General features: G+C 47.7%; 1 protein-coding gene across 4 annotated transcripts in view; it reads left to right on the top strand.

Annotated features, from left to right (window-relative positions):
• The window catches only part of ACSL1 (acyl-CoA synthetase long chain family member 1), a 188,816-nt gene that overhangs the window by 156,796 nt on the left and 14,121 nt on the right, over window positions 1–17,899 (top strand). For all 4 annotated transcript variants that reach the window (XM_063920730.1, XM_063920732.1, XM_063920729.1 and 1 more), the window contains exons 16-19: window positions 2,324–2,412; window positions 2,494–2,610; window positions 13,321–13,464; window positions 13,713–13,814. In XM_063920730.1, the coding sequence (XP_063776800.1) occupies window positions 2,324–2,412; window positions 2,494–2,610; window positions 13,321–13,464; window positions 13,713–13,814 (452 nt within the window). The remainder of the gene's footprint in view (window positions 1–2,323; window positions 2,413–2,493; window positions 2,611–13,320; window positions 13,465–13,712; window positions 13,815–17,899) is intronic.

Genomic DNA, 17,899 nt, shown 5'->3' with positions numbered 1-17,899 from the left:
CTATTCCAAGACTTACCGCGGCTGCGTTTGACGGCATGGCGGTTGAACGCCGAATTCTAAGGGAAAAAGGCATTCCGGAAGAGGTCATCCCTACCCTGGTAAAAGCCAGGAAGGAGGTGACTGCACAACATTATCACCGCATTTGGAGAAAATATGTTGCGTGGTGTGAGGCCAGGAAGGCCCCGACGGAGGAATTTCAACTGGGTCGATTCCTACATTTCCTGCAAACAGGATTGTCTATGGGCCTCAAATTAGGGTCCATTAAGGTTCAAATTTCGGCCCTGTCGATTTTCTTCCAGAAAGAATTGGCTTCAGTTCCTGAAGTCCAGACTTTTGTAAAAGGAGTACTACATATACAGCCCCCGGTTGTGCCCCCAGTGGCTCCGTGGGATCTTAATGTAGTTTTGGATTTTCTCAAATCCCATTGGTTTGAGCCACTCAAATAGGTGGATTTGAAATATCTTACATGGAAAGTAACCATGCTACTGGCCCTGGCTTCAGCCAGGAGAGTGTCAGAATTGGCGGCTTTATCGTATAAAAGCCCATATCTGATTTTCCATTCGGACAGGGCAGAACTGCGGACGCGTCCTCAGTTTCTGCCTAAGGTGGTTTCAGCGTTTCACCTGAACCAGCCTATTGTGGTGCCTGCGGCTACTAGCGATTTGGAGGATTCCAAGTTGCTGGACGTTGTCAGGGCATTGAAAATATATATTTCAAGGACGGCTGGAGTCAGAAAATCTGACTCACTGTTTATACTGTATGCACCCAACAAGCTGGGTGCTCCTGCTTCTAAGCAGACGATTGCTCGTTGGATTTGTAGCACAATTCAACTTGCACATTCTGTGGCAGGCCTGCCACAGCCTAAATCTATCAAGGCCCATTCCACAAGGAAGGTGGGCTCATCTTGGGCGGCTGCCCGAGGGGTCTCGGCATTACAACTCTGCCGAGCAGCTACGTGGTCGGGGGAGAACACGTTTGGAAAATTCTACAAATTTGATACCCTGGCTAAAGAGGACCTGGAGTTCTCTCATTCGGTGCTGCAGAGTCATCCGCACTCTCCCGCCCGTTTGGGAGCTTTGGTATAATCCCCATGGTCCTGACGGAGTCCCAGCATCCACTAGGACGTCAGAGAAAATAAGATTTTACTTACCGATAAATCTATTTCTCGTAGTCCGTAGTGGATGCTGGGCGCCCATCCCAAGTGCGGATTGTCTGCAATACTTGTACATAGTTATTGTTACAAAAAAATCGGGTTGTTATTGTTGTGAGCCGTCTGTTCAGAGGCTCCTACGTTTGTCATACTGTTAACTGGGTTCAGATCACAAGTTGTACGGTGTGATTGGTGTGGCTGGTATGAGTCTTACCCGGGATTCAAAATCCTTCCTTATTGTGTACGCTCGTCCGGGCACAGTATCCTAACTGAGGCTTGGAGGAGGGTCATAGGGGGAGGAGCCAGTGCACACCACCTAGTTCTAAAGCTTTTATTTTTGTGCCCTGTCTCCTGCGGAGCCGCTAATCCCCATGGTCCTGACGGAGTCCCAGCATCCACTACGGACTACGAGAAATAGATTTATCGGTAAGTAAAATCTTATTTTTTTAGTGACTTAATGCATATTTTATGCTGAGATAATAAAGAAGTATAGTTTCAAAAGTCATTCTGACAATCTGATATGGGGGTAATTCCAAGTTAATCGCAGCAGGAAATTTTTTAGCAGTTGGGCAAAACCATGTGCACTGCAGGGGGGCAGATATAACATTTGCAGAGAGAGTTAGATTTGGGTGGGTTATTTTGTTTCTGTGCAGGGTAAATACTGGCTGCTTTATTTTTACACTGCAATTTAGATTGCAGATTGAACTCACCACACCCAAATCTGTCTCTCTCTGCACATGTTATATCTGCCCCCCTGCAGTGCACATGGTTTTGCCCAACTGCTAACAAAGTTCCTGCTGCGATCAACTCAGAATTAACCCCATGGTCCGTGAAGAATTTGTTGGTGTGTGAGACTTAGTAACAATGGCTCACACTCCCTCTGGTCATGAGAGGCTACTGCAGCCAGGCAAAAGATAACGGCAAAATGTGTCAATAATGAAGACTGGGAATTGGGACCAAAATAGTGATTCCCACTAAATTACCCCACCCTAAACGACCCTGCTATTCATATTGGGGATGCAAACTCCATGCAAATATAGTCCATAGGTCAACTTATTTAATGTGCCTATTTCCTAGACTCTACCCAACACAGACTTTTACAAACACAACCTGTATTTTTGTAATGTAATCACCTGATAAATCAGTGCTGGTGACTGTGAATGTGTACCTCAGGTCATGTTGGTGCTCCTATGCCCTGCAATTATGTGAAGCTGGTAGATGTCGAGGACATGAATTACTTTGCTGCAAAAGGAGAGGGTGAGGTGAGTACAATAAAGCGATTTGTACTGTGAAACTCTTCAAAATAGCAGGATTTCAGTGTTTAAAATGTTTTATCTTAACAGGTTTGTGTCAAAGGGTCAAATGTGTTTCAAGGGTACTTAAAGGATGAGGAGAAAACTGCAGAAGCTTTAGACCAGGATGGTTGGCTACACACAGGGGATATTGGTAAATGGTTGCCTGTAAGTAACATGTAGCCAATATGCTATCTGTGGGATTTGTTACTGAATAACGTGTAGTTTTAGATGTTTTTTCAGTATTGTATATAAATTAAATTACCAAAGGTGTACTGATTAAGCATTACATTCTACGTCCTTGTCACCTCCCATGTGCCACATAACCACCTGCCACTGGTGCTCCCAGCAACTAACAGAAGTTTTGAAGGAATCTCTGTGCAGCCTAGTGCAGTGTTTCTCAAACTCTGTCCTCTTAGAACCTGGACATTGTGTGGTTTTCAAGATGTCCTCAGGAGTAATTTGTGCCACCAGCAGATCTATTGTGTTTATTAATACATTTGTGTTCCAGCTAGATGATCTGGAAACCATGCATGGCTGGGGTTCCATGAGAACGACCTGGTTTGTGAAACACTGATGTGCATTTCAGTGTTAGGCATGCCCCCCCCCCCCCCCCCACTGTCACCTGGACAAACCGGCGGGTGGTCTGGCCATGCCCTACTGTAGTTTCACACTGTAGTTTCACAGATCAATTATTTTGGAATGTCTAAAGCTAGTTTTAGGGAGTTTTTGTGTATATATTTTAGAATAAAGGGACTGATGTACAGTATCAAGTAGAGAAAATAATGGGGAAGTGGACCATTGGAGGAGTTACCCATGGCAACCAGTTAGCTTTGAGGAACCTTTTATCAAGTACATTCTATAAAATTATTGGTTGCTATGCCAAGTACTCCAGTGGTACACTTCACTATTTTTTCCCCTGCTTGATAAATCAACCTTATAGTCTGAAGAGCTGTCCCCAACTGCAGCAGTAGACAAAGTTGATGTTAACGGCTTATTGTTTCCAGTAAATAGTCAATAACAAAAAGGTGCCCTAGCTACGCAGTGAGGTTACTAAGGTCCTATTACCGCTGTAAATTCATGAGTAGAACTAGGCTAGGTTTAATTATCGTATTCATATGATAATGAGAACAGTATACCACGGATTCTTTCTCTTGTTGTCCTAAACAAGGTATGTTCTTAAGAGCATATGCAATTAAAAGGAAATTAATGACTAGCCACAAGGAATACATTCCATATATACATGAGACTCACTCACTCACTCTTGAATGGCACTCTCCAAATGCAATAAAAACACCTTGATCTGGTGCCCCACCAACCCTCAGGTAATGTATGCAGCGTAATAGGTGGGCACTGCAGGGGACTGTATCAGCAAAAGAAATCAAACCATGACACTAGCTTAAGTCGACGTTTCAGGGGAGACCCTGTTTATCAAGACAATGCAAACAATGTACAAATACCTGAAGTGATAGACCCACGTGCAACCTTTTGCCTCCACTCTCACTGAGATTCCGTGATGTCATCAGTGCCCGGCCTCAGATGGGGGCTTTGGCTACCAAATGTGTATACCATCACCATGGTGACTACAATAGAAACCATACAACCGCATGAGACTGGGGAATCTGTTAATTGAAGATGACCCATTTCAGAGGCTAGTATATACATCACTTTAAAGCTGTATTCTACCTACAAATGACACTAGTCAACTTACTAGTAACGATGTGATCAATATAAAATACATTTTTAGTTTCTTGATCTACTAAAAGCTATCATTAGCAGGGACTCAAAATGTAAAAAGCCTTACTGCCCCGTGCTGTACTGACAGTAGTGTTTAGACAGGGCTCACATAATAAAACCTATCATGGCACTGGCAAAAAAGGCAATTCTCCTAACGAAATGGCTGTTACAGCAGTATGCTATGTGATCTTGATTCATATTTACTCAATATGGTAGAGAAACTAAACCTTCCCAAAAAGAGGGAATATAAATAGCTGTACTGTGTGTTTTACAATAGAGCCCCCCAATTATAGCCTGTACTTGATACAGCCCCCCTACATACAAACTCATTTAGCCACAAAAAAGGACTAATATTCTATAACCACTGATAGTCACTACAAAAACTGTCTATCAAACCATTCATAAGAAATAAGTATAGGACAGCATCTCATTTAAGACTAACTGTTTTACAGTTTGAAGGGTATGGATCCACTTGGCTTCCAATAGTAAAAGACTCCGGCCTCGGGGGCGTGGCCTGGACGAGCATGGAGTAGCACCTGAACTGTGCAGCTCTCCTGCCGTTATATCCTGAAGTACTATCCTCTATTCCCCCCCAGGGTCTGATATTATGCCCAACGCTGCATGAACTCCCCCTACCCCCATGGAGTGAATCTGGACCGGATCCCGTGGTCCCTCTGACTCCTGCAGCCCTGTTCACTCGGCGGGCCCTGCCCGGCGCTGGAGCCGTCGCCGCGCGCTCACCGCGGACCGGAAGTTCGGCTCCCATACACCGCTGAGACCCGCGTGTTCGTGGAGGGGAGAGGAAGCGCTCGCCCGCCGTCCTGGAGTGCCTGCTGGGGGACGCGAGAGGAGTCTGTGGCGCCTGGAGCGCAGCACGCCATACACCGCCACATGTCCGTGCCGCCCTGAGGACCGGAAGTTCGGCTCCGGCTCTCCACCGCTGCCCGCGCCTTTGGGGAAGGGAGTGAGGGGAGTTTGGCTGCCGCACTGTCTGCCTGCTGGGGGGACCCAGAACACCCTTGAGCCTGACTGCACCATCACACACCGCCGCAGACCTGGGGGACCGGAAGTGCGGCTCCCGTGATCGCTGCAGCCATCCGAGACCCTTGAGTGGGGCTGTGCTGCAGTACCATCAGGAACATTCTGGGGAGCCTGGAGGACCGCTCTGATCACACCAGGCTGCTGGCTGCTGTGCCCACTGACCTGGCCATTCACCCATCCTGATTGGACAGGAAAGACAGGTACTTGCTGATACGGGGCAGTCTGTTAAATATGTGGGGGCCCGCCTGGGTTGGTTGCTGACCTGTACCCCTCCCCCCTATCCTCCTGCTGCACATCCCTGGCTGAACGTCCCGAATCTCACCCTGCCTGGAGGCCTACAGTAGGGGCTATTTATCTTTACCGCACAGCTCTGATCTGGGGGGACACTGCTTAACTCCCTGCTCCATCAGGCGGTCACGCGGCATCACATTAGGAGGCTCTGACCCTGCTGCTCAGCTATATATATTTACACCATCCCCTGCTTCTCTTTTCATTATATATATATCCGGCTGGAGGCTGCTGGTTTACCATTGTGTAACTCCTGAGTTGCTACTGTAGTACGGTCTGGAGGCGTACCTGCTTGGTTCACCATAACTCTCTCATATAAGTGCTGCAACTCCCTGTGGGGTGCCTATAACGAATACTATGGGGAAGACTTCTCAGGCTGCGGCCAAGCTTGAAAAATACGCTAGAAACCCTCCCGCGCAAGATAAGAGAACGGGGGGGTCGCGGGATGGATCCTCTCCCCCCTCCCCGGCTACAAGTGCGGGCTCCGGCCCTCCAGAGACCTCAGAGGATGCTATCCAAAGGGTACTGGACGCAGTAAATGCCAGCGAAGGCAGGCTGGCTGAAAAGATCACCCAGGTGCAATCAGATCTCTCCTTGATTCATCAGGATCTACAACGAGTTAGAGAGAGAGTGGGGGAGGCGGAAACCCGCATTTCTACTGTCGAGGACACTGTGGCCCCGCTTGGCCGACGCACCACTGCCCTTGAATCCCAGATGTCGGAGGTGCAGAAAAAATTGACCGATATGGAGGGGCGTCTGAGACGAAATAACATTCGGTTTGTGGGCTTGCCGGAAAAGGAGGAGGGAGATGCACCTGAGCAGTTTTTGGAGAAGTGGCTTACAGATTTCTTTGGGTCGGATGCTTTTACATCACACTACGCGGTGGAACGAGCACATAGAATCCCTATGCGGCCATTGCCGCCGGGGGCTCCTCCCCGTACATTTATAGCTAAATTCCTCCACTTCAAGGATCGGGACAAGGTACTCACCCTGGCACGCACCAAAGGCCCACTTAAGTGGAATGGTACCCGGATCTCTGTATTTCCTGATTTTGCGGTTGACGTCCAGAAGGAGAGAGCCCAGTTCCTTCCAATTAAGAGACGTCTCCGGGAGCTTAATCTCCCTTATGCTATGCTTTTTCCTTCGAAGTTGAGGGTGGTCGCAGGAGGAGAGACTAAATTTTTCTTGACCCCGCGGGAGGCGGCGACGTGGCTTGACAGGCAGTTCCCGGCAGGGCGCCCCCTGTCAAATGACTGAATGTTGCAACTACCCGTTGGCTGGGCTGCGATTTATGTCATTGAGTATTTGTGTATACAGCTAATGTATTAATGTTTGTTGACTTTTTCCTACTAGGTCATCGATACAGCTGTTATTGGTAATATACTAAATGCTGCACTTGATATCCGGTCCTTACATGGTCGGAGGTCGGGTGCTTATCTGGTCCTGGGGGGGGTTAGGTTATGGCGGGGGAGCAATGCCTGCTTGCGACCGCTGTATTTTTTGTCCTCTTTACTAGTTGTTTAGTTGTGGGGAGGGGGGTTTTTTGGGATTAGGTATGCCACAGTTCGGGCCGGTATACAGGGTGGGGGGGTGTATGGGGGAGAAGGGAGGATTTAATGGGTGGTTGTTTTATAAGCATTGCTGTGGCGACATGTTTAGAGAAATTTTTTGCAGGCGGTTACTTTTCTATCTATTTCAGATATTTTCAATGTTGTGGACACATCTAGCACTTGGTGCTATTATGTATTATGGCATCACTTAGTCTAAAAATCTTATCCTGGAATGTGCGAGGCCTTAATGACAAAATTAAAAGGGCCCTGGTGCTTCGGCAGATTAGGCAGTACTCCGCAGATGTCGTTTGTCTTATGGAGACGCACCTGGAGGGAGCCAAAGTTTTATCTCTTAAAAGACCATGGATTGGGTGGCTATATCATTCCACTCATACCTCCCATTCCAGAGGCGTCTCCATTCTGATCCGTAGATCTCTCCCATTTGTTTTAGACCAGGTCCGGGTAGATCGGTGGGGACGGTACGTTTTTCTTAAATGTCAAATAAACTCCATGTCTTTATTATTATTGGCTATCTACATACCTCCACCGTACTCCCCGGAGGTTTTACGCAAGGCTGCTGAGTTTATGTCCCTTTACCCCAATACTCCCACCGTCTGCACTGGGGACTTTAATAATGTCATGGATCATAGAGTGGATAGCTTCAGCACCAGTACTACTGTACCTCGCCCACGTCCGGGTAACTTTGCTCTGCTAGTGGAGGGTATGGGTTTGGTGGACGTCTGGAGGGTGCGGCATCCAGCTGCTCGACAGTTCTCCTGCTTTTCCCCTATTTACTCCTCATTTTCTAGGATCGTCCCTGGTCTCCCCCTGTTTAGTTCCCAAGATTGTTGATATCCAGTACGCAACTAGAGGAATCTCTGACCACTCACCAGTACTGTTGAATCTGGATACTGGGGGAGCCCGGGGACAGTTGTTTTGGAAACTCAACTCATTCTGGCTTTCACAAATGGGCACTGGAGCGGAGCTTGAGCTTGCTTGGCGGGAGTTTTTAGAGCTGAATGGGGGTACTGCTGGACCAGCAATTCTCTGGGACGCATTTAAAGCATTTATACGTGGTTCCCTAATTAGACGGATTGCTACTTTAAAAAATGGCTACAAACGCCAAGAAATGGAACTTGAGGCTTCCTGTAGGTCCCTAGAAATCCAATATTTGCAAGATGGGTTGGTTGCCTCCAAGGACGCATGGTTGCTTGCGCAGTCCAAATGGAGGTGCTGTCTATCTGATAAAGCCAAATACCGTTTGATGTATGCCCAACACTCTTATTATGCTACGGGCGATAGACCTGGTACTTATCTAGCATATTTAGCGGCGGCAGATAGATCCTCTAATACTGTCCTTGCGATAGACGGAGATGATGGTGTAACTTATGTAAAGACCCCGGAAATAGCAGACCAATTTGTTGCCTATTATAAAAATCTGTATAGTACAAGACTATCGGCTGATTCAGCGGAAATAAATGATTATCTTGTTGGTTTACCATTGCCTTCGCTCTCTAATGTGGCGGTTGAATTCCTGGACTCCCCCTTGTCATTGACGGAGATTGAAACAGCCATCAAATCATTTCCTGGAGGCAAGGCACCAGGGTTAGATGGAATTCCTATTGAGCTATATAAGAAACATATTGATTTTTATGGCCCTAGATTACTTGCTCTGTTCAATGACCTGTTGGAGTTGGGGTCGCTGCCGGATTCTATGACTGAGGCTTTGATAATAGTGCTATTGAAACCGGATAAGAACCCAGAGCGGGTAGATTCATATAGACCTATCTCGCTACTTACAACTGACATCAAGGTGTTAGCAAAGATCCTGGCACTTAGACTCAATTCCGTTGTTACCCAAATTATACACACAGATCAGACAGGTTTCGTACCGGGGCGGTCCACTCTAACTAACCTTAGGCGCTTGTTCACGCACTTACAGGGCCCTCGCGTGGACGCCGACACTTCTGTGGTAGTGTCTCTCGACGCTGCTAAAGCTTTTGATTCAGTGGAGTGGGCGTTCTTGTGGGGGTCTATGGCCCGCTTCGGTATAGGACCACGCTTTATAAGGTGGGTCAAGTTACTTTACTCCGCACCATCAGCCAGGGTCTCGATAAATGGATTCACCTCCTCTGCATTCCCTCTGGCTAGGGGTACAAGACAGGACTGCCCGCTATCCCCTATCCTTTTTGCTCTAGCAGTGGAACCCTTGGCGTGCTTGCTGCGTTCTGACTTGCGAGTGGGGGGGTTCCGGGTGGGCCCCACCACGGACAAGATTGCTCTATACGCGGATGATATTCTGCTGTTCATATCAGACTATTGCAATACCATGCCGCACGTGTTGCGTATTATAGACACCTATGGCGGGTATTCTGGCTTATCCATAAATTGGGATAAGTCCTGCATAATGCCCTTTAAGGGTACTTGTCCTGGGGCTCCGCTTGTGACCCTACCTCTACGCTGGGTGGACTCATTCAAGTACTTGGGAATCTGGGTCACAAATAATCCTTCTCAATACTTTTCCCTAAACATAAAACCTCACATGGACTATTTGCACTCCCGTATTGTGGTATGGGGGACTCTACCTCTAACTATAACGGGTAGAATTAATTTAGTGAAAATGGTGGCCCTGCCTAAGTTGCTATATGCGCTACAGCACTCCCCTGTATATCTCCCATTAAAAACCTTTAGGAGAATAGATAGTCTTCTGTCCTCTATCGTATGGTCTAAACGCCGAGTCAGAATAAAATTAGATACACTCACGCGCCCACGTGACTCTGGGGGCCTGGGCCTCCCTAAATTCAGATTATATTACCTAGCGGCACAAATGGTACATATTAGTAAGTGGTTGCATGACCCTGGTAGAGATGAACTAATCTCCCGAATTCTCTATATAACCGATCGGAACTGCACCCCATTACAACTACTGTTGAGTGACAATGTATCGCTACTTAACCTTCCAGTTGTCAAGCAAGCAATTATGGTATGGAGACAGACGCATAGATTGCTACATGGAGAGGGTTTGGATCCGGAGACGCCTCTAGCCTATGCACAATCTCTTGGTGAGCTTGCATCGTTACAGATGAGGGAGGTATGGAGCAGCCGGGGAGTGCAGTCTCTTGGGCAATTGTATCATATGGGTGTATTTAAGTCTTTCCAACAATTGCAGGAGAATTACAATATTCCTACCTTCTATTTTTATCGATATCTACAACTCCGTCATGCTTGTCAAACTCAATTTGCGAACGCTCCCCTGCTGCTCCGGGACACACCAGTAAGGGAACTATTTGTTAAGCTTCAAAATTGCACTATCTCCATATTCTATTCGGCTCTACTACGTGCCTATCATTGTGAGACCCTTCTTTCTCTTAAATCTAAATGGGAAAGTGATCTGGGGCCCATATCTAATAATACCTGGGAAGATGCACTGGGTGCCTCTAGACTGGCGACCACAGCGGCCCGTTACCAACAGGTGCATCTGTTTGTTTTACATAGTCTATATTACTCCTGAGAGGTTAATGAGATTCGGAGGAAGAATGGATTCTAAATGCCCCAAGTGTACTTTAGATGGGGGCACCTTTTGGCACATGATTTGGTCCTGTAGGATAGTTAATACCTTCTGGCAGGATGTACTCAAGATAATGGTCTCCACTGGTATACCTGCGGATGTGCTGACCCCCCCTGTATGTGTGCTGGCGGTGGTGGATGAGGAGTTGCTGGATGCCCCCTCCAGGCGTTACGTTATCAACTTGTGTGCTCTTGCACAGGTTTCTATAGCCCGATCGTGGATGGCACCTGATGGTCCAGATATTCACTCATGGATTGCTTTAGTGAATACTACAGTGGCGCATGAAAAATTTGTCTATGTGTCTAGGAAAGCCATTACTAAATATTACGCGATATGGGATAGATGGTTGTCATCACCATATATTGGGGGCGCCTGCATAACAATTTCTGCGGAAGCAAGTTTAGCCTCAACATAATCACCCCGAAGCTACCTGATGAGACTAGGAAATTGTGACGCTTGCACAATATGGGTAGATGCTATGTGGCTCACTCGGGACACCGTTTCCTCTATTTTGATATGACTGCATCCGGGGGCTCTGGAGAGCTATACTTTTATTCTTATATACTTTTCTAATATTTTTTGTAAATGGGTATGCGAATGTATATGTATACACATATATATGTGCATGTGATTGTATGTAGCCATATAGATATATATATGGGTGAAGTGACGTGTCTGCCGGGTTTAATATCAGAGGATAACTGATTTTGAATATAACCATATGCTTGTGTATGATACCATATATGTTGCTTAATATTACTGTCGACAGCAATGCTTTAGGTTTAAGTTGTATTATTGGTTTGTAATTTGTACAAAAAAGGAAAAATATCAATAAAAATTGTTGAATTTAAAAAAAAAAAAAGACTCCGGCCTCGATTGCCTCCTCTGATGTTAACTGGAATAAAGTCAATCATTTTATACCGTATAGAGGCCAAGCTGTGCTGGCTTTCCTTGAAATGACGGGCTACTGGTTGGTCCGAGCCCCTACCTTCCAAGGCAGCTCGGATGCTTGAACGGTGCATGGCTATTCTCTCTTTGAATGGTCTTGTTGTCTTGCCTATATATAAAAGCCTGCAGGGACATTTAATGTAGTAGGCAACAAAACGACTGGTGCACGTCAGGGGGTATTTAATAGTGAATTTTTTACCCGATTTGGGATGATGAAAATCTGCACCTTGTTCCAGACTACTGCACGTGGTGCATCCGAGGCATTTATAATTCCCCGCTTTGCGGGTTAAGAAATGTTCAGGTGTTGGTTCTTTTCTCCCAGTGACGACATTATGTACAGTGACGCTCTTAATGTTCCGCCCCCTTCTGTAAGATGGCAGAATCGTGCAATCCTTAAATGGGATCAGGGCTTTATCCTGTGTGACAGCCATAATCTCCTGGCTAGATGTGTAAAAGTCTTGTGGCCGTACAATAAGATTTGTTTTATCAGGTCTGTCCTGTTTAAGGTTCTGGACCTGTCTTGTGCCAAAACCCTTGCTTTGGCCTTTTGGAATGGTTTCATTTTGATAACATGCTGGTGAAATTTTTGGTGAGAGGTTATCTATCTGATGAACAGCATCTTGATAATCACTACAAATTAAGAAAATACTCAAAACTTGAGACTATGGCAACCCCCACTTTAATGAAGGTGGGTGATGGCTATTGGCATGCAAAATTGTGTTTCTATCTGTGTCTTTAAAGTATATCGATGTGTGTAACTGATGGTCCTGATCTTGTTTAATTAGCACGTCCAGATAGTGTAAAACTCAAAACTAGCTGAATAGGTGAATTTCATTGGTGGGTACATCATGTTGATCTCCAACATAGCAGCATCAAATTTTTCTTTGGTATCTGACCATAAAATGAGGATGTAATCGATATAGTGGAAAAATGCCTTGATGTGGTTGGCTATTGTTGGTTCTGTAAAAAAAAAAATGTGCTTTTTCGACTTCACACACAAAGATATTGGCAAAGCTCGGAGCTACGCAAGAGCCCATTGCGCAGCCCGAGCTTTGTTGGTAGATCTTGCTGTCGAATAAGAAATGATTCCGTGATAGCGTTAATTCTAATAATTGCACAAAGAAATCCACATTGGGGCCCATGTATTCCGCGTGGTCACTGATCATTCTCCTGATGGACTCATGTGTACAGGCTGATGACGTCGATAGTGCACATCAAATATTGTTCAGGTAATAGTCAATGCTTGTATCTGTAACAAAAACGCCGTAGTGTCCTTTAAGCAGGCATTTTGAGACTGTACAATCGGCTGGAGATAAGTCTAAATATTTTGAAATATAGTGAGTCACGAGCTGCTAGTATAGGAGGACTTGGTGGTCTAAGCGGGTTTTTATGTAACTTTGGTATGGTGTCTAGTACGGGCAGTTTCGGCTATTCTTGTACCAGTGCATCCCGTACTCTGGGCGAGATCACATTGACTACTGCCTGACTTAGGATGTCATCAATTTCTTGTTTATAAACCGCTGTGGGGTCCCGTGATAGACATTGATAAACTTGTGGATCTGATTACTGGCCATAGATCTCCTCTTTGTAATCACTCAGATATAGATATATATACACACACACACACACACACACACACACACACACACACACACACACACACACACACACACACACACACACACACATTAATTGCTATAAATAATCAGTACATGTATGTATTATGAACTGTATTCTCCTTTACAGAATGGTACTTTAAAGATCGTAGATCGGAAAAAACATATCTTTAAATTAGCCCAGGGTGAATACATTGCACCTGAAAAAATTGAAAACGTGTATACAAGAAGCGAAGCAGTGGTGCAGGTGTTTGTTCATGGAGAAAGCTTGCAGGTAACGTGACCAGCGTGAATGTAATGCATCATGGCACGAAGGCTGTGTCAGAGGGGCAGCCGTCCAGGGTACAAATCTAAAGGGGAGTTGCAAAGAATTAATAATATTTTACGTTAATTTTGAAACTCTAAAAGCGGCGGGGGGACCTATTTCCTTATACTCCAAATGCTAACATTTCCTAACTTGACTCTTAAATTGTTTGGGGTTTTTTTTGTTCTGTTTTTTTAATATTCTTTTCTCATTCTCAGGCTTTCCTTGTGGGAATTATTGTCCCAGATCCTGACAATGTACTTATTTGGGCAAAAAAGAGGAAATTTGAAGGTACCTATGAGGAGCTGTGCAAGAATAAGGTAGGTCCTATAACTTAGTGCAAACCTGTTGGGGGCAGTTGCTATGGGTGCCATTGCTGGAGAGTGTGTACATGTCTTTTGTTCTCCTGGACACATTTTGGTTTCTGCTGCAGGGTAACCAGATTTTAGCTGCAGATTAGCAGCAAGGCTTTTTGACCTGGCATATTTATATTGATTGCCACAGGTCTGGCCTATTCAATTATTGCCACAATGCTAAGTTCCTGTGAAAACCATTGGCTCCATGGGCAGAATGGTATTGCTGATCTACTCAGTGTTCCTTTCTTAGCTGTCCCAAACTGAAGTCCCTGATATAAATCATTACTTTATATTTTCATCTGGTGTTATGTTTCCTAAATGAATATGATGGCAAACAGCTCACACTGAAGTATCACGCTTAAGTTATTCTTAATCTTATTTGATGAATATTTATTTATTATTACTATTACATTTTATTTATGGGGCGCCGCAAGTGTTTCGCGGCACCGTACATACATCAGACATTAGAACAATACAGAGTATACAGAACTTAATATTACAGTAACAGAAAAACTAAAACAGAGCACAGGTAACAATTAGCAACACAATTCTCGGTACACAATACAGCTGAGATGTAAAGAAGCAAAGGAGTAGTCTTCATACTACTGGGGGCAGGCATCCACTGGAAGAGATGAAGGTTTGAGCGAGAGGAGATGCAAGAATAGACATTCGCTATGTAGGCTGTAATTGAAATGTGAGCGGAGAGCGTTTTGAGAACAGGAGGGAAGGGAGCCCTGCTCCAAGGAGCTCACAATCTAGGGGGTGGGGGGAGACCGCCAGGTGACATGAAGTGCGAGCAAGCAATAGGTGGCCTTGATGGTAGGAAGTAAGAGAGGCAGAGATGGCCAAGGCATAAGTTAGTGGGTTGGGAGAGTGTCCTCGAAACTAGGTTATGCGGAAGGGTACGCTTTGAACAGGTGGGTTTTCAGTGCCTGTTTGACGCTTTGCAAGGTCGGAGAGAGTCTAATAGAGCGAGCTCGTTCCAGTGAAGGGGGGCAGCACGAGCAAAATCTTGGATTTGCACATGGGATGCAGTGACCAGGGTAGAGGAGAAGCGACAGTCGTTGGCCGACCGGAGTGGGCGGGAGGGAGTATGTTGGGAGATGAGGTTGTAGACGTAGGGAGCATTGGAGTTAGAGATGGCCTTGTACGTGAGGGTGAGGAGTTTGAAGAGGATTCTGTAGGGGAATGTGAGCCAGTGCAGGTTTTGTTCAAGAGGAGTGGCAGATGTGGAGCGACGGGAGAGGAAGATAAGCCTAGCTGCGGAGTTGAGAGCAGATCAGAGTGGAGCATGGGAGGCCTGTGAGGAGAATGTTACGATAGTCGAGCCGTGAGATGACCAGTGAGTGGATAAGTTTAGTTGCACTCTGGGAGAGGAACGGCCTGATCCGAGCAATTTTGCATAGCTGGAACTGACAGGATTGAGCCAGAGACTGAACGTGTGGGGTGAAGTAGAGGGAGGAGTTGAGCGACACCCAAGCAGCGGATTTGGAGAATTTGGAGGATGATGGTGTTGTGAGATATTAAGGAGGGTGGAGACCCTGGATGTGGGAAAGATGATGAGTTCGGTTTTGTCCATGTTGAGCTTCAGGGAGTGCTCAGACATCCAGGAGGAGATGCCGGAGAGGCAGGTAAATACCAGAGAGAGGACAGGAGTGAAGTATAGTTGCATATCGTCGGCATAGAGGTGGTATTGAAAGCCGAAGGCGCTTATGAGCGCACCCAGGGAAGAGGTATACAGGGAGAAGAGAAGAGGGCCTATGACAGAGCCCTGTGGGACACCGAATGGGAGGATGGAAGTGGGTGAGGGGGAGCCGGAGGCAGACACCGAGAAGTAGTGGTTATTGAGGTAAGAGATGAAGCAAGCAAGTACAGTGCTGGAGAGGACAATGGTATGGAGGAGATGATGATCTACATGATTATTTACCGTAGAAATGAATGTGCATCAATAGTAGCGCTCTCCAATCACCACATTTAAACCCATAACACCATTGTGTACCAAATAGTCAAAAAACTGATTCACCATTTGTAAGAGGGGATGACCTCTGACCTCCTTTGAACTGGGTCAGGCCAAAAGATACCACAGAATCCTTTTTAGATAGCAAAAACTGCTAGATGTCTCCAATGTTGGTGGGAAACCTGCAAAATGTGTCTCCTTTCCCTTCATGGGCAATATTGGGGAGACACTCATAGGCGTGTGCACAGGGGGTGCCTGGTGCGCACAGGCACCCCCTAATGTCCGGCACACATGCATTCTGCTGCTGCTGCCACCAATTCCCGTCTCTGACGCTGAAAGGAGAGCGCAGCACATGTCTCTCCTGCCCCTCACTGTGTCCCCGTCTCAGTCAGTCATTTAAAATGACTCTCGGCTGTCAGCCAATCAGAGCTCGCTGACTGGATCTTGATTGGCTGCCGGCCTGTGAGCTTTGATTGGCTGACAGCCAGGGACACAGTGAGTGAGGTGAGGCACAGGAGAGACTTGCTCTGCGCTCTCCTCCCCTCAGCATCAGAGACTGGAATTGGCGGCAGCAGAGGAGGGTGAGCACCGTAGGGGGCATATGTGTATCTGGCAGCGCTGGGGGGCATGTGTGTATCTGGCAGCGCTGGGGGGCATGTGTGTATCTGGCAGCGCTGGGGGGCATGTGTGTATCTGGCAGCGCTGGGGGGCATGTGTGTATCTGGCAGCGCTGGGGGGCATGTGTGTATCTGGCAGCGCTGGGGGGCATGTGTGTATCTGGCAGCGCTGGGGGGCATGTGTGTATCTGGCAGCGCTGGGGGGCATGTGTGTATCTGGCAGCGCTGGGGGGCATGTGTGTATCTGGCAGCGCTGGGGGGCATGTGTGTATCTGGCAGCGCTGGGGGGCATGTGTGTATCTGGCAGCGCTGGGGGGCATGTGTGTATCTGGCAGCGCTGGGGGGCATGTGTGTATCTGGCAGCGCTGGGGGGCATGTGTGTATCTGGCAGCGCTGGGGGGCATGTGTGTATCTGGCAGCGCTGGGGGGCATGTGTGTATCTGGCAGCGCTGGGGGGCATGTGTGTATCTGGCAGCGCTGGGGGGCATGTGTGTATCTGGCAGCGCTGGGGGGCATGTGTGTATCTGGCAGCGCTGGGGGGCATGTGTGTATCTGGCAGCGCTGGGGGGCATGTGTGTATCTGGCAGCGCTGGGGGGCATGTGTGTATCTGGCAGCGCTGGGGGGCATGTGTGTATCTGGCAGCGCTGGGGGGCATGTGTGTATCTGGCAGCGCTGGGGGGCATGTGTGTATCTGGCAGCGCTGGGGGGCATGTGTGTATCTGGCAGCGCTGGGGGGCATGTGTGTATCTGGCAGCGCTGGGGGGCATGTGTGTATCTGGCAGCGCTGGGGGGCATGTGTGTATCTGGCAGCGCTGGGGGGCATGTGTGTATCTGGCAGCGCTGGGGGGCATGTGTGTATCTGGCAGCGCTGGGGGGCATGTGTGTATCTGGCAGCGCTGGGGGGCATGTGTGTATCTGGCAGCGCTGGGGGGCATGTGTGTATCTGGCAGCGCTGGGGGGCATGTGTGTATCTGGCAGCGCTGGGGGGCATGTGTGTATCTGGCAGCGCTGGGGGGCATGTGTGTATCTGGCAGCGCTGGGGGGCATGTGTGTATCTGGCAGCGCTGGGGGGCATGTGTGTATCTGGCAGCGCTGGGGGGCATGTGTGTATCTGGCAGCGCTGGGGGGCATGTGTGTATCTGGCAGCGCTGGGGGGCATGTGTGTATCTGGCAGCGCTGGGGGGCATGTGTGTATCTGGCAGCGCTGGGGGGCATGTGTGTATCTGGCAGCGCTGGGGGGCATGTGTGTATCTGGCAGCGCTGGGGGGCATGTGTGTATCTGGCAGCGCTGGGGGGCATGTGTGTATCTGGCAGCGCTGGGGGGCATGTGTGTATCTGGCAGCGCTGGGGGGCATGTGTGTATCTGGCAGCGCTGGGGGGCATGTGTGTATCTGGCAGCGCTGGGGGGCATGTGTGTATCTGGCAGCGCTGGGGGGCATGTGTGTATCTGGCAGCGCTGGGGGGCATGTGTGTA

This window comes from Pseudophryne corroboree, chromosome 1, assembly GCF_028390025.1.
Source record: "Pseudophryne corroboree isolate aPseCor3 chromosome 1, aPseCor3.hap2, whole genome shotgun sequence".
Taxonomy (NCBI): domain Eukaryota; kingdom Metazoa; phylum Chordata; class Amphibia; order Anura; family Myobatrachidae; genus Pseudophryne; species Pseudophryne corroboree.
Note: the sequence above shows the minus strand (reverse complement) of the source record. Positions and strands in the feature narration are given on the sequence as shown.